This window comes from Merops nubicus, unplaced genomic scaffold (genome assembly GCF_000691845.1).
Source record: "Merops nubicus isolate BGI_N331 unplaced genomic scaffold, ASM69184v1 scaffold8904, whole genome shotgun sequence".
Classification (NCBI taxonomy): domain Eukaryota; kingdom Metazoa; phylum Chordata; class Aves; order Coraciiformes; family Meropidae; genus Merops; species Merops nubicus.
In genome coordinates this window covers 1,134-16,395 of record NW_008602220.1, presented here as the reverse complement: position 1 = coordinate 16,395, position 15,262 = coordinate 1,134, and the positions used below count along the sequence as shown (strand labels likewise).

The 15,262-nt window shown below is 43.3% G+C and overlaps 1 protein-coding gene across 1 annotated transcript in view; it reads right to left on the bottom strand.

Moving 5' to 3' along the window:
* The window catches only part of LARS2 (leucyl-tRNA synthetase 2, mitochondrial), a gene marked incomplete at its 5' end in the record, with an annotated part of 26,851 nt that extends 12,349 nt beyond the window's left edge, over positions 1-14,502 (bottom strand). The window contains 7 exons of the mRNA XM_008938278.1: positions 99-268; positions 1,454-1,636; positions 2,853-2,956; positions 8,066-8,203; positions 10,214-10,312; positions 13,140-13,423; positions 14,387-14,502. Coding sequence (XP_008936526.1) covers positions 99-268; positions 1,454-1,636; positions 2,853-2,956; positions 8,066-8,203; positions 10,214-10,312; positions 13,140-13,423; positions 14,387-14,502 — 1,094 coding nt within the window. The remainder of the gene's footprint in view (positions 1-98; positions 269-1,453; positions 1,637-2,852; positions 2,957-8,065; positions 8,204-10,213; positions 10,313-13,139; positions 13,424-14,386) is intronic.
* Positions 14,503-15,262: the final 760 nt, after the last annotated feature.

The window sequence follows — 15,262 nt, the reverse complement described above, 5'->3', positions numbered from 1 at the left end:
GTAGGGAAAAAGCTTTTGGCTCTGTAAGTCAAGCCCGTGGTTTTAGCATAAGCGGCAACTTATTCCATCATTGACAAACTTTGTAAGTGTTTTTTAACCTCAGAAATGACCAGATTCTTCTGCTCCCAGATCTTTCTGGCTTCAGCCTTCTCCTTCTTACTGAGCAGCTCGGGGCTGGGCAGGGTTCCTGAAGTCCTCTCCTCGAGCAGTTTGGTTACGAGTGCCCAGAGGCGCGTCTGCCACCGCTGCACCCCCGGCATGGCGTCAGCTGGTGCAAGGACAGAGGGCACAGACAAACTCAGCTACAGGCAACCCACCAGGGCTTCAGAGAAAAGCAGAAAGGAAACTGAAGGCTAGAGTTAAACAGGTTTTTAACAAAATACCTGTGTTTTAAATTACAAATGTCAATGTAACCAAAAACCCCTTTGTGAGTCGTGCTGGGTTGCCTTAATGGGAAGAAATCAGTAAGGTAAAACAGAATTATCTTCCTGCCATGACTTACAAACATGTACAGCAAGAACAGCTGCTAAATCTGTAAAAGAACCCACAGCTATGTCAATCTTGTGTTTTAATGACAGCAAAACAGTTCTACATGCTCCCTGTTTTCAAACCCACGGAAGAACACAAACGTACATAAATACATACATGTATTTTTTTTAAATTGAGAGATTTCTTCTCAAATTTGAATTTAGAAATTCCATATGCTTTTGTTGCTGCAGAGATGCTGCTGTGCTCCTTTTTAAACCATGCATGAGGTGTTTTACTAAAGCCTTATGCAACCAGAAGGTGGGATTTAAATGTACACATAAGACTACATTAAAATGTATGAACCAGAGTAGAGAAAAGAAATTCAGACCTGTCAGTGTGACAAATGACATGATGGCAGTAAATAAGTGTGTAGGAGGGTAAATCTTCACTTCTTCAAGAAATAAGCTCATCAAAATGTCATGTGTATACAAATATGAGTCGCTGGGAACTCTCATTATCTTCTAATGTGATTCTCCCAAGAATTATTTCATAGTCCAGCTTACAAAAGCCATTGCATACATGTGTAAATTAATGGAAGTAATAAAATATTGTGAAGATTTATCTGTAACCCGATACGACTGAAAAAAAGGGTTACAATGAAGAAAGTGATCTTGCAATAATAACTTGCAGTCTATCAATCATAGCTAATAAAAAATAATTGAATGAGGCCCAAGTTGGCAGAAGAAAATACCACTAGGAAGTACTTTTCCTAGGTGTTTTTAGCTGCTAAGAGGTACACTGGTTGTGATAATCTGGCACTCACTGCCTCTCAGTGATAGCTTTGTCTTCTAAAAAAAAACCAGCAAATCCTTCTTGGATTCAACTGTCCCAAAACAAGTTTTGGAATAAGCCACTGCCTTCATTTTGTGTTTAAAATAGAACAGCCTAGAAAAAAAAAGCCCCAAACAGAAACAATCCAACTTACTCTTAGTATCCCACAAAATGTCTTGCTCTGGAGGGGCAGCGAAGAGCAGGTAGAGGCGCAGGGTGTCGATGCCATACTCCTTCACCAGCTCCTCAGGCTCTATCCCATTGTGCTTAGATTTGCTCATTTTTTCCCAAGTAACTTGGAGCTTCTCACCAGTTTTCAGGTGAACTGGTTCAGTTCCTGAACATGAAGGCATACACAAAATATTAAAGCAAATTTGGCTCAGTTCTAACAGCAATCGTTTTTGTTCCCTAAGCAGAAAAAGAAACTACTATTTCTAGGGTGGTTTTTTTTTGGGTTCCAAACAGCTTAAAAGAGGAAAACCACCCACTGTAAATAACCTCTTCCAACTTTTTCCTACTTTAATGTTTTAGCACAAGTAATATCCCAATGCTTCCATTACATCACAAGGGGAAGTCTCCTCCATTTTGGAAGCTGTATCCATGTGCTACCTTGACAGCCTCTGAGATTTAAGCATGGGTGTAATGATTAATTTGATGCATTTAATTAAAACTAATTATTTAGCATTAAGCTAAGACTTAAGCATCACAACATGTAAAAGCTCCTAGATAGGAGTAGTGACTTGGCACAATTCTGACCAGCACTTGGCTTTTACAGACACCAGATTTATAGGTTTTAGTGGTAATAAGTTATCTTGACAGGAATGTACTTTCTGTTGCATGAATTTAGGGACAGAAAGAAGCTTTTACACTGGTCGAGTAAAACCACCTGCCACAGAAAGGCCCTGGGTTTTCTGGAAGAAAACAGATAGCAGTGGTAAATGTAAGGAATTTTGGCTGGTTGGCTGTTTTTTTAACTGCCTGGGTTTTGTATGCAGGAGAAGAACAGTGAAGACAGGATTGCAGGAGAGGAGTGCTTAAGGGAGATGAATACAACCAAACCACTCTCGTTGCTGCAGGTCCCCAGGCCAGGACTTGCTGCTCCAGCTGATGCAGCAAAGGCACTGGAAAGAACTTGAGAAACTTTTTCCTAATATCTACTGCTTCTTTTTCTAGTATCTACTGAACAGCTCAACATCTGTGTCAGCTTTGCCACGATGATTTTGCACGTTGGCTGTTTGCTGGGACCACTAGCTCCAGACAGCAAGCTGCTCAGCTCTGTCTTAACAAAAGAGATGTTGGATCTTTTGGGAGCTAAAATACTATTGCAGTGCTGTTTCTGTGCTTGGATGCAACCAGAAGTTGCTGGGTTAGCAGGGTCTCAATGCACTCAGCAGAGCATATGAAGCCAAAACTCACTGGAAGTTGCTCTCCAGTTTAGATATTAAAAGGATTCACTTCCTTGGCCAGATTTCCCCAGCACTGAGACTCTTCCACCCAAGCAGCCCCTGACTTTCTGGATGCACCTATGCTGATTCTCTCGTGCAGGCTCTTACCAGTGAGATCAACCTCCTCTCTCTTCAAACACTGGCCTGTTGATGCTAGTCTGAATGTCTGATTCTTGATAAGGCCTTGAACCAAGAGCTTATGGAAAGGCTCCCTAAGGATGGAAGGAGAAAGAAACTCATCTGTTGAAAACAGTCATCAAAAACATACTTGAGGATAAGCTGCAGGTGCTGAGCCAATGGGGCACAGATTACCTCATGGAACAAGAATTTCCAGTTGCCTGTATAGAAATGGTTGTCACCTGAGAGAAAGAACTTTGTGTGTTTATTCACAGTGGCTGGCTGGCAAGGTCAAGTATTTATTTATATTCTGCACACATTCTCACACCCTAATTTAGTACTAAGTTATTCTAACGTCACTTTTCAAATTAGCATATGGATAATACACCCAAGTTTCTTGGCCAACACTGCAATTTCACTAACTGCAAGCTAAATCCCCATGTCTAAAAGTATTCAAGTACCTGGCCCTGTTGTCTTACAAATATTTCCTTCTAGCTCCTCTGAGGAGTATGGTATTCTGAACACATCAACACCTGCTGCACATTTCTTGCTCTAAAGGGGGAAGAAAGTTTCTCTAACACTCCCACCTACTGAAATATCTACACATATATATACACAATACCCCACACATCTACCAAAACAGCTTCTGTAAAAGGAAAACCACTGTAAAAAGGATGCATTGCTCCTATTTACATAATTTAAAAGCTAGAATAAATCCATCTGAAGAGGAAAAAGTAAAACCAGACTTCACGTTTTACGTCACGTGTACAAAAAAAGTCATAAACCAAAACACTGCTCACTTTTAAGGAGTTACTGTTCTACAACATTGGGAAATAGAAATTATATGACAATTTATCTTGTGATTTTAACCACAGCAATTTATTTAATAATATAGTTAAAACATTATTAAATTATATAACAATTGTGCATGTTTTCACTGTATTAAAGCAGCTCTCCTCCAAGTACTCGGCTTTAAATCCTTCTGGTGACTCTGAATTAAGGAGATACTTGAAGGAAAAGCCTTAAACTGGGGGATGGAAAGTGATAGGCTTCATACATCATGTTTGAACATGAGTTTCCTCCCTTGCATGCTTTGCATACTTCTAAATATTGTGCAAGTACTGGCACACAGTGGAGTGTCCTTCAGCCACCAAGTGGTACAGAGACTGGAGCCTCTGGTTTTATCAACCACAGCAACTGAAAGCAGCAGTTCAAGCATCTTGCTGAATATTTTCTAGACTATATCTCACAGGTTGCCTGAAAACCCTTGTTGTTTAGAAATAAATGAAAAGAACTTCAGGAGATGAGAACTGAAGTCAAATTTAGACAGTGCAAACATGAAGGAGTATTTTAAAAATAGGAGGCAATAATTACCTAAAAATCTCAGATCGTTATCTCAAATGACCCAAGTGAATTAGAAGATGAAAATCAGGAGCAAAGCCTTTGTAACCCTATCATCAACAAAGGGTGGAAAAATGCTTCAGGAGAGAAGTGTTCAGGATAAACTTCTACCAGCTGAAGGCACGACACCAAGGAAAAATAAAAAGAATTCTTCCCTCTGCCATTCTGCTTAAGATCTCAAACAGTTATTAAAATAGCTACACTTGCTGCTATCTAAAATAAAGCTAATGAGGGTGCCAGAACATCTGAACTGGACAGGGCTCTCCACTGGAAGTGATTTTTCAAGGGACACTTATTTTTTGTGACAGAGCCAGTTCAGATCATACGCCAAGTTACGAAGGGCCGAAAGCAGCAACGAGCGTTTCCTATGTTTGTTTGTGCTGACAGAGGCTGCAAAAATGCAACACAAAATCCACTACCAAGTATGGGGAAGAGCCCCACGTGTTGCCCGTGGGAGATGTGCCCAAAAGCAGCAAGGCAGAGGCTGTCTCACCAACGGGAGCCCTGCTCCGGATGCCTCCCGGCAGCGCTGCGCTGCCTCCATCTCATGGTCACACCCAGAGCTGCACACACCCAAAATCCCCAAGGAGACAAACCTCCACCTGCCCGTGAAGCCTCTCTGTGCCCATGCTGGAGGATGGGCACTGTGGGCTGAGCTGCAGGCAGCTTCTGATCACAGACTCCCCGAATGGTTTGGGTTGGAGGGGAATCTGGAGGGTCACCTCGTCCAAGGCCTCTGCAGGGAGCTGGGACAACCTTGCTGTACATCAGGTGGGATCCCCACCCCATGGAGTCTCCCTGACACCTGCCAGAAGGATCCTCTGTGCTGCCATAAGTGGGTAATCCACCTTCCTCCTCCCAGTGGTGTCCACATACAGGTTCATCCCTGTGACAGAGCAAAGGCCCTCTGCAGGAGCACACAGTGGGTGGAGGGGCAAGTGTGGCTGGCAGATGAGGAACTCCTGCTCAGGGCCATCTCCTCCTGCTCCCTGCTCCTTACCAGCAGCAGGACTTTCTGTGCCATTACAAATGACCTGGGTGGAAGGACTCTGTGGAGCCTGAAATGGTGATAAACAGTGGGCTCAGGGAAAGGGAGAGGGTGTATTTGCATCCTGTGTCTTTAGAGAGGCCTCATGCTTTTGGGGGTGAAGACCCTGGTTGGTCACCATCAGCTGAGTTCAGGAGCTGGTGGAACCTGCTGTTAGATCTACCTGTGACAATCTGGTACCCTGTGGAAGGTCAGAAGAGAAGTGACTGCAGGATGTGGGAGCTGATCACTTTAGGCAAAAAAAACCCCCATCAAACACTACTGAACATTCAGGATGTCACACAGTCAACAGCTGAGTGCTTTCAGTTCAAATCACCCTTAGTGGTGAAGCCCCTAAAGAACACAGAGCAGCTCTAACATCCTCCCTTCACAGAATAAGCTCCTTCTGTCACACTTGCCTGCTTGTGTTCTGTAATGCAGCTCTGTGGGAACAGTGCCTCCTTACTCAGGAGATCTTCTATCAGTCAAATCTGCTGACTTAATGGCAACAATAAACCTTTTCATTGCTTTATAATCCTCCAGGGAGAACGTGCTAGATCCCATTTCCAGTGACACGTCAGCCAGAGCCCATTGCTGAGGGCTGGGGGAGAGCCCAACCCTGTGTAACCAGTGGCAGTGCTGAGCAGACTCTTGGGACGTGGTGCTGGCCCAGAGGAGGTGGCTGGTGGCCCCAGATGTCTGCCTGGCGCCTCTCCCAGCCGTGGCCACAGCTGGAGGGCTGACTGGCTAGTGAATTAATTCCTAACAGACCAGATTGCTAAACCAAAATGACACAAATTTGGGCTTAATCTGTTATCACATGTACCCATACCCAGAGGGTGCCACTTCTGCCTTGTCATTCCTGAGGAAACAAGCAACACTTCCCACCATCTCCAGCCCAGAGCATGGGAAAAGGTATAAAAAGACCATTCCCCATCCTCAGGGGACAGTTAAACTCTATTGACACCTTGCAGATGCCTCCAAAAGTTGCATTTCCTATGAAAGCATGTGTGATGTCTGGAAATGCCTGATTTATACATGACACCTGTATTATTTTTCTAATAACAACACACACCATATTTGAAGAGATGGCTTTAAAAATCCAAACTATGGAATTTTAAACTTGTGTTTTCAACCCCATTATTACGTTAACAGCCAGCAGAACAGGATTAAAAACTATCAGGAAATGCTTCCATGGATTTGGAAAGTCAAGCAATGAAAATTTCCATGAAGAAAACCTATCAAACTGAAAAATGACTCCAGATTAATAAGGGAATCATAAACATTTTCCAGGATACAAAACAACACTTTAAATGGTGGCAGCTCTTATTAACTGAGATAGAGCAGAATTTTCCTAATTTAATCAGTGAACAAGACCTGAGTTCCTGGCCAAAGACTGGAGAGGCACAAGAGGGCAGTGTTTTTAAACATTTTAACGTTTCCCTCCAAGCTGTGGCTCCAACACCATGGCTTTAAGCTTCCTAAGAAGCAGCTTCTTCTTTCTAATCACTCTTTTCAGGTCTCTGAGCCCAGCCCTTGAGCAGCCCTCACAGAAGACTGAGCAGAGTTCAGTGTGATGTGTATGTAGGTTCCAGGATTTTAGGGTGGATACTAGGAAAGAATGAAAACATACAAGCTGTCATCTGAGAAATTATTGAGCAGTTCTTCTTGTGGGTTGACTCAGGGGAGTCAAAATGACTCAAAGACAGGCTTAGAGGAGACCTTGCTCTTGACAGATCCCTGACAGGAGGCTGGAGCCAGGTGGGGTTGGGCTCTGCTCCCAGGGAACAAGGGACAGGACAAGGGGAAATGGCCTCAGGTTGCACCAGGGGAGGTTTAGGTTGGACATAAGGAAAAAATGTCGTCCCAAAAAGGATTGTCAAGCCCTGAAACCAGCTGCCCTATGGTGGAGTCCCCAACCCTGGAGGGGTTTCCAAGCCCTGGAGATGTGGTGCTGAGGGACAGGGGTCAGTGAGGGACCTGGCTGGACTCGATGCTCTGGAAGGTCTCTTCCAGCTCAAACAACTCCATGATCCTATGACCCGAGCTATTCAAATGTTGCTGCTGATGGGAGAACCAGAGCACAGGGCAGTGTTTTGCAGCTCTGACACTAGTGTGCTCCCAGCTGAGGTGTTCCTATGGTGGCATTTTAGGGTTCACAAGGGCAGAATTTCAGTGGAAATGGGGATGTTAAGTGGGAAACCTCACCAAGACCATCAGATGACTCACCTTCCTGCCTCAGACCCTACCTCTAACCCAAACAGAGGATAATGAATTAGGCTATAGCAGCATCAGCAACAAGCCTAATTAAAAGTAATTATATAAAAGTAATTAAATAAACAATGGCTTGACAGCAGACAGATACCCTGCTTTTGCTTAGCAAGAAGTGGTTTGCCCTGTTCAGCTCCAACACTGCAGTGAACTGTAGGAGTGCTTGGTTTCCTACATATGCATGGTTCCACTGAAATAAATGTATTCCTGGTCAAAAGTTACCTAGTCTGAAACAACAGCATTACTCAGACTGCCTGAAGTTGCTAGTTCATACAGATTTTTGCAGGCAGCATTTTATCCCTTGCTCTGAGCCAGTGAAGCTCCTGTAATCAAACCACTAGGAGTGTCTGCACAAAGGAAGTGCCACTGGCTGAGGAACTGGCCAAGGGTGACAGGCAGGAAAATGGCAAATTCAGGCTTAGTCCATGTAACATTCCACCATCCTGACAATGCCCACTAGCACTCCTGTTAGTCAAAGATTTCTCTAGAAATATATTATGCTTACTTGTGTTTTGTCATCTTCAGATCATGGCAAAAGTGGCTGAAAAACCTTGCATAGAATAGGTGCATCACAGCATGCTCCTTTCCCCCAATGTACAAGTCCACAGGCATCCAGTAGTCTGCCAAGTCACTGTTAAAGGGCCTGAAAAAACACAATTATAGAAAAAAATGCAACGTAGGAAAGAAAGATCAGCTCTACTCAAGCAGCTATTTCCTCTATTTTCAGCAAGCAACTAAGATTTCACACACGTTACCTGAGAAAGTGATGAAAGTATTTGCTTGCTCTTTAAATGTTGGTTTGGTTTTGGTTTTTTTAATAAACACCCTGTGGGTAGCCTTTAAATTTTTTAGTGTTTATCAGGTTCTACACACAGATCTATCAGAGTGAAAGCCAGCAGACCTGCCCACCCAAAAGCAGCTGCTGCCATCAGGGGGCAATGAAGCACCTTAAACACTGGGAAGAGTCAGTCGGGTTCCTGCACTCCACTGAAGGATTCTCCATGAATTTACAGGAAATTTGCATTTTATGGCATATTTACAGCATCGTGGAGGTCACCTGTGTGGCTTCCTAGTGTTGCTTATTGCTTCATTAAATATTGTATCTCCTGTAATGGGCTCTTGCCTGCAAAATGCCACTTGTGGAGGTGTTCTTTAATGGTGCTTCACAGCCCCACTCCAACAGATCTGCCTGGTTTGTCAGTCTGCTTCATGATTCCACCTGTAATTTCTGTACCAGTAACCCTCCTTCCCCTCACAGATGAGCCCAGAAACAAATCACAGATCTGGGATTCATGTCTTTAATGGAACAAATCAAAACTGATTTGTTCACAGGGCTCCAAAAATCAACGGAGTAATTTTCCCCAAATTCTAGTATTTTAAATTCTCTGTAATTCTTTGAAAAATGGCTTATGGAAAGACAGGATTTATGTATATGTCAATTAGCTAAAAAAATCCAGAAACCAACAAATCAAATGGAGGTAGCAATCTAGTCCAGAGGTCCAAATATTCTTATTTCAATATAAAGCAGATTTAGCTACACTAAGCTGTTACTTCAACAGCTGCATGTTACATCTGATTATTTCTTCAACTTCTGGAAAAATCCCTCTTGTCAAGCACAAAAAAGTACATCACACTGTCACTGGGGAGGAAGCAAACTGCCCAAGTTAATAATATCAAAAATAAATTCACACCATCACTAGAAAATAATTGAAATTGGCATGAGATAAAAGTGCTCACAGAAGATTTTTCTTTAGTTTAACTAAACTAGTGTTGCCATTATAAAAACCACCTAACTGGCCCAGCTATATTAAATCACTTGGGATTTAGTATGCATGTGGACACTGCTCTGCACAATAAACAAATAAACCCCCAGATGTGGTATCAGTATCTGAAAGATCCAACTCTATCTTCCTCAGAGCTGTTCCACCAAGCCCTCTCTGGAAAAAGCAGGGCAATCAGCAGCACTACTGCAGGCAGACTATGAAGTGGAAAACCAGCTCACTGATCACTTCTATCTTCCCACACCCTCCACACTGCAGCCACTAACACACAGCACGTGAAAAATCTCTGCTCATTAATTACACATAGAGTCAAAGTGCTGACACAGCAGGAGCTTCAGAGCTGTGGAGATGTGGTGCTGGGGGACATGGTTCAGTGGGGACCTGGCAGTGCTGGGGGAATGGTTGGACTTGATGACCTTAAAGGTTTCTTCCAACCAAAACAATTCTATGATTCTATCTTCAGCTTCTCAGCTGAGTGTTTCCTCTGTGCCCTGCCCCACAGCACCCTTCCATGGCAGCTCCTGCCCCTTGCCCTGTAGCTCCTGTGCTTACACAGTTGTGTCTACACATCCTGCTCTTGAGGAGCTCCTGGCATGGGAGCAGCCACATGCCCCATTTTTAGAGCAGTTCTTAGTCTACCCCGTGCTGGGCTCAGGCCAGAGGGCAGGCATAAAATTGGGGCAGCACAGGACTTACACCTCCTTCTGCAAAGGCAGCTAGAAGGAGCAGAGTGTCTGGCCTCTTCCTTCCCTTATCTTTTGTGAAATGGGCTTGGCCCTGATGGCATAAGCACACAGAATGGCTGGTGTTGGCAGGGGCTTCTCACTGCCCAGCTCCAGCAGGTCACCCAGAGCAGGCTGCAGAGCCCTCACCTGTCTGTGTTGTGAGGGTCAGTGTACCTCAGGTAGTACCAGGCAGAATCAACAAAGGTATCCATGGTATCGACTTCTCGCCGCGCTGCTGCCTTGCACCTGAGAGAGAGAGAAGCAGAAAAGCTATTTTTAGGCAGGTGACAAGCTTGAAGAAAAACAACTCTGTACAGAGCAGCCATGAAGATATTTAGATTGAAAACTTATTCTGAGGAGTGACATGTTCAGGGACAGTCCAACAGCAGTTAACAGGGCTGACTTTCCTTCCCTCTGCCTCCCAAACCACACAAAATGCAAACCAAAAAGGAGCTTGAGCAGCTGTACCCTTCAGTGGTGGTGGAAGACAGCACTGCACCTGACAGCTCTCAGTTATATGCACCTCCAGTGTTTTAGAACTGACATGTTAAGAGAAACCAAGCAAGGCTTGAGGCACAGGCAAGTGTGCTCTGCCCTAAAGGGAGCAGGTTCTGACTGTGTCACGCTCGTTAGGCACCAGCAGACAAATCACTTGACACACACTCAGCAGGAGGGGCAGGTGGTTGCCTCTCTCCCTGATGGTCTGTACAAAAAAGGGCTTAACAGATGCCATCTATCACCTCTAGAAAAAAATAACTTAGGTTAATTTCAGCTTTCACAGAGAGGTAGGAAGTCTCTCCTAAAACTTGTGGCACCATTTTAATTTCCAGTTATGGCCATCAAATTTTGCTTGGAGCTACAATTAGCAGCCCTGAGAAACAGTTTTAAAATATGTTTTAGAAGCTCAGGCTGCTTTCTGCTGACTTCTCCCCGAATATAAATTGTCTGCAGGAGACAACACTCAAATTTAATAAACTGCTTCTTGCCTTAAATAATTCCCCTTTAAAACTCCCACTGTTACAACAATGGGCTTGTCCCAATGTCAGTAAATCCCTGCAGCCCAGGAGGTGCTTGGCTACAAACACTGCCTGGCTGCAACTGGCTCCAGGACACTGGCCTGCTGAGGCAAGTGGGGGAGACTGTCACCACTCCACATCTTCCTTCTCTCTGCCCCTGCCCTGGGTCCTGCTCTACCAACAAGCTGTTTCTTTCAATGGGAATAATGTGCTAAAGAAATTTTACTTCTACCTGCTCTTGACTATAGAATAACCACCTTATTAAATTGCACATAAAAGCAGAGACTTGGCCAGTGCAAAATATCACTGTATTCTATTGAAACAGAACATTTTTTTCCATCCAAAGCAAGAAGAGTTTACAGTCATGGCACTGTAATTAGATCTGCTTCGTGCCTCTGATGCTGCCCACACTCTAACTGGACAGGGCTCACTGACACAGACAGCAAGAGCATCTTTATTTATACAATTTATATCAATATCTGGATTACAGGCACAACACTCTAATCTCATTAGACCATCTTCAGACAGCTAACACAATTAGGGGGGCTTGTACAATAATGAGTAAGTTGGGCATCCCCTCCCATTTCTGGTTGTTGACGTTACTGGAGAGAAGGACAAAGGGATGATGTAACCTCTCAGAGCAAGGGGAACCAAGGAAGACCATGCACATACAAGAGCAATAGCTCAGAGGATTTCAAACTGCAGCAGACACATGGACAAGCAATACTGAAGACAGCTGCCAAACAGATGAGAATTAAGAAGCCAAATAAAGGTGAGAATTAAAAAAGTTAATTTCAGCAAACTAGCTCATTTTAGGCTAAGAAACTAATCCCCTATGTCTTTATTTATGACTCAACAAACACCCTCAACTGAAGTTGGGCAGCCACAATGACCATCCAAGAGAGCACTTGGGGTTGATGTACAGCAAAAGTACACTGCTGCCTGGTAAACAACACAATTATTTTTTAATTAAGGTCAGGAGGAAGCCAAGAGTGCAGACAGAGACTTTCAGTCACATCAGGAAAGCTTTTCAGCTGAAATTAGGAATTTTAGACGAAGGCATTTCTGGGGAATTTACTAAACCTGCAGATCCTGCTTAGCAAGGTTTCCCTGCCAGAGTCAGTTCAAAATACACTATCACAGGTAATTTTGGTAGAAATTTTCTGTGTAGAAACATGGAAGTAACTGTGTTTTACATAACACACATTACTAACAAAGGCCAAACTACACGTTCCTAGAGAACCACAGAACTGCTGTGCATAAGCTACCTAATTAGGAATGAAACCCTCACTGATACTCTACCCTTCACAGGTTCAAAGAGTGAAGTGTTATTATAATTTACAGCTGATGTAAAACTTCCTCATGTTCTGCCAGCTCCTTCTGCAGGACCTGTATGCAAACTCCCCTGTACAGAGCATCCAAGCAGCCCTCAGGATCAGGCAATTGATTTTGATGACGTCTCTCTCACTGCTTAATTAGGGCTGGATTATTTCTGAAACAGCTGGCCTACAAACAATAAAGATTACAGCATCGACAAGATGCACTTGCTCCTATCTCCTTCCATCTCAATTACCTGCTGTCTAAAGTGCCTGAATGTGATTCTGCATGATAAAGGAGGATAAAGCTGAGGAAACACTTTAGTGCTGGACCATTGCTAAGAAAATAAACATGATGTCAGTTGCCTTAACAACGGGACATAACTCAATATTCATGTGAGCTCTGCTGGTGAAAGATAATGAAAAATCTTGTAGTAAATGAGGTGAGAAATACTGTTAAGAAATAGGAGGCAGGCAGAAATCCTGTTCTCCCTTTGTTCTTCCCTCCAACCTAAACCCAGCGAGTTCTCCTTCAGCTTGCTCATGCAGAAATAGCAGTGGGTGTCTGTGTTGCAAAAAAGGAGTTTTACAGAGTCTGTAAGAGAAAGAAAACCTATTCTGGGTCAGACTAAACACCATTCTGGAGCAGCATCAGGTCTCAGAGGGGTCGGCAGTCAGCACATAGTGGTGTAGGTACACAGGGATCTCTCCCAGCCTGCAGTGAGTGCAGCCCTGGCTTACCTGGGACAGGCACAGTTCACCCACTCTGGAGCTGACTCCAAGGGTGAGGCTCCCTTGCCCGTGAAGGTGGCCACGCTGGGCAGCAGCACGGGTAAGTCTCGGTAGGGCACGGGGAGGGTGCCGCAGGCCGGGCAGTGAACCACGGGGATGGGCGTTCCCCAGTACCGCTGCCGGGAGATCAGCCAGTCCCGCAGCTTGTCACTCGTCAGGTCACCACCCAGCCCCCTCCTCTTGGCTTGCTGGGTAACAGCTTTTAAAGCCTCCTGCCGAGTCATGCCCGTGATCTGATTTAAAAAAACAGTAAGGAAGAAAAATTTATACTTGCTGCCAGTGAAAAATGCAAGAACGGGCTGAAAAAGTCACAAATGCAATTTCTGAGAGTCAAAGTTTATGAGCCTCATATTAATTTCCCCCTTCCTGCTGCTTAACACCCTCCTACCCAAGAGACTCTGGACATTGCAGCTTCTCCTTTAAACCTTCTTGCTCAAAGGATAATGTTCTTGATACTCTGAGTAGCACGAGGCTCAGGAAGGGTCCTGTAGACCCCTTGTGTTTTTGCTGGCAGATATTTGCACTCACTGCTGGTATTATAATCAGCTGCTGCCCACTGAAACTTCCAGAATATCCCCAACACAAGGCAGAGGCTGAGGAAATGCCAAAGGTAAAGCAGCTTTCTTTATCCTGTGTTCATTTGAGGCTTCTCTATTCTTGCTTTCACATACATCTTAACTACTTCAACCCTACCTGCCACATCTCAGAACATGAGCTTTGTGTTTGCTGTCAAATTCATTTTTTCAAGAGCTACACCACCACATATCTTATTTAAAGATAAGATTTCTATGTCTCTTCAGGCAGATATGTAACCATAAAGGCTGACACCACATTACAGTGAATATGTGGGAAAAGGACTAATATTTAGCTTAAAAAAAAATCTATTGAGATGATGAAATAAGAATCAGCTTTCAATATGGGTTTAATGACTCAGTTTCCATTACAAATCTCAGACCAATACTGTACCTTCCTCTCATGTACTAAAGGAAAAAGCTGAATTTTATTGCTACAGAAGAGCCAACATATTTCATCATTAAATTATTCCTAGAAATTGGGTAGCATATGCCTGGCTTGATTCTTTAAAAAAAAGGAGAAAAAACTCTTTAATCATATAAAGTATTTGGCACTCTTGAGAAAACAGATTTTGTTTGCATTGTTATTGTAAGTTGGGAAAAACTCCATATGTGTCTACCCACCTCTGCAGAATTAATGACTTTCTCCAAACCATTTGGCAAGGTCTCAATGACCTCAGTGAAAGAAATGCCCAGATTCTTGGCTACTGCAGCATCTTCTGCACTAGTACTAGGAATTCCTAGGAGGGAAGAAGAAAGAAATCAGTGCTTGGATTGACTACCATGGATATCAATCATCAGTCTGATGATAAAACATTTTATTTCCATGACACTCTCTTTATAGTGACTTATGTTAGCCCAAAGGAGTTTAAAATTCTAAGAACAATAAAAATGTTCTCCTGGTCTTTAAGCAGGGAAATTCAAGCAGCAATACTTAAAGACATTTTCTCAGCTTCTCTGTCATCCAAATGTCCATCATTGTCCTACCTCTGAAAAGGCTGAGAGATTGATGGTTCCAAGAAAGCCCCAAAATAAAGGTATAAAATATGGATAAATAAGAAAATGCTCAATAATTATATTATCTCAACATATCTAAATAATACAATTTAAAGTCTATTTGCTAATATGAGGAACAAATACTAAGCAGCTGAAATAATCTTCTTGTTTCAATAGTAAATTTAATTTCTCTCTCATTTCATACTTTATTAGAATTATCACAACACAACACTCTCTAATATTACTATCCCTTTAACTATACTATGAAAGACAGGACTTCTTTACAAACTCAGGAAAACAATTCAAATAACACCAATGTTCTGTTCCAAACAGAACTACTGAGAGCACTCCCCAGGGCTGTTCCAGCCAGGTACAGCAGTCACAGCACTTCAGGCCCCTGAGGTTGTCTTTCCATTTGCATCTTATTCTCTGGGACAGTCACACAGCTTGGTTCTCCTCTGGACAATAACCTTCAGGGGGAGTTAAGGAATTTCTTCCCTTTAT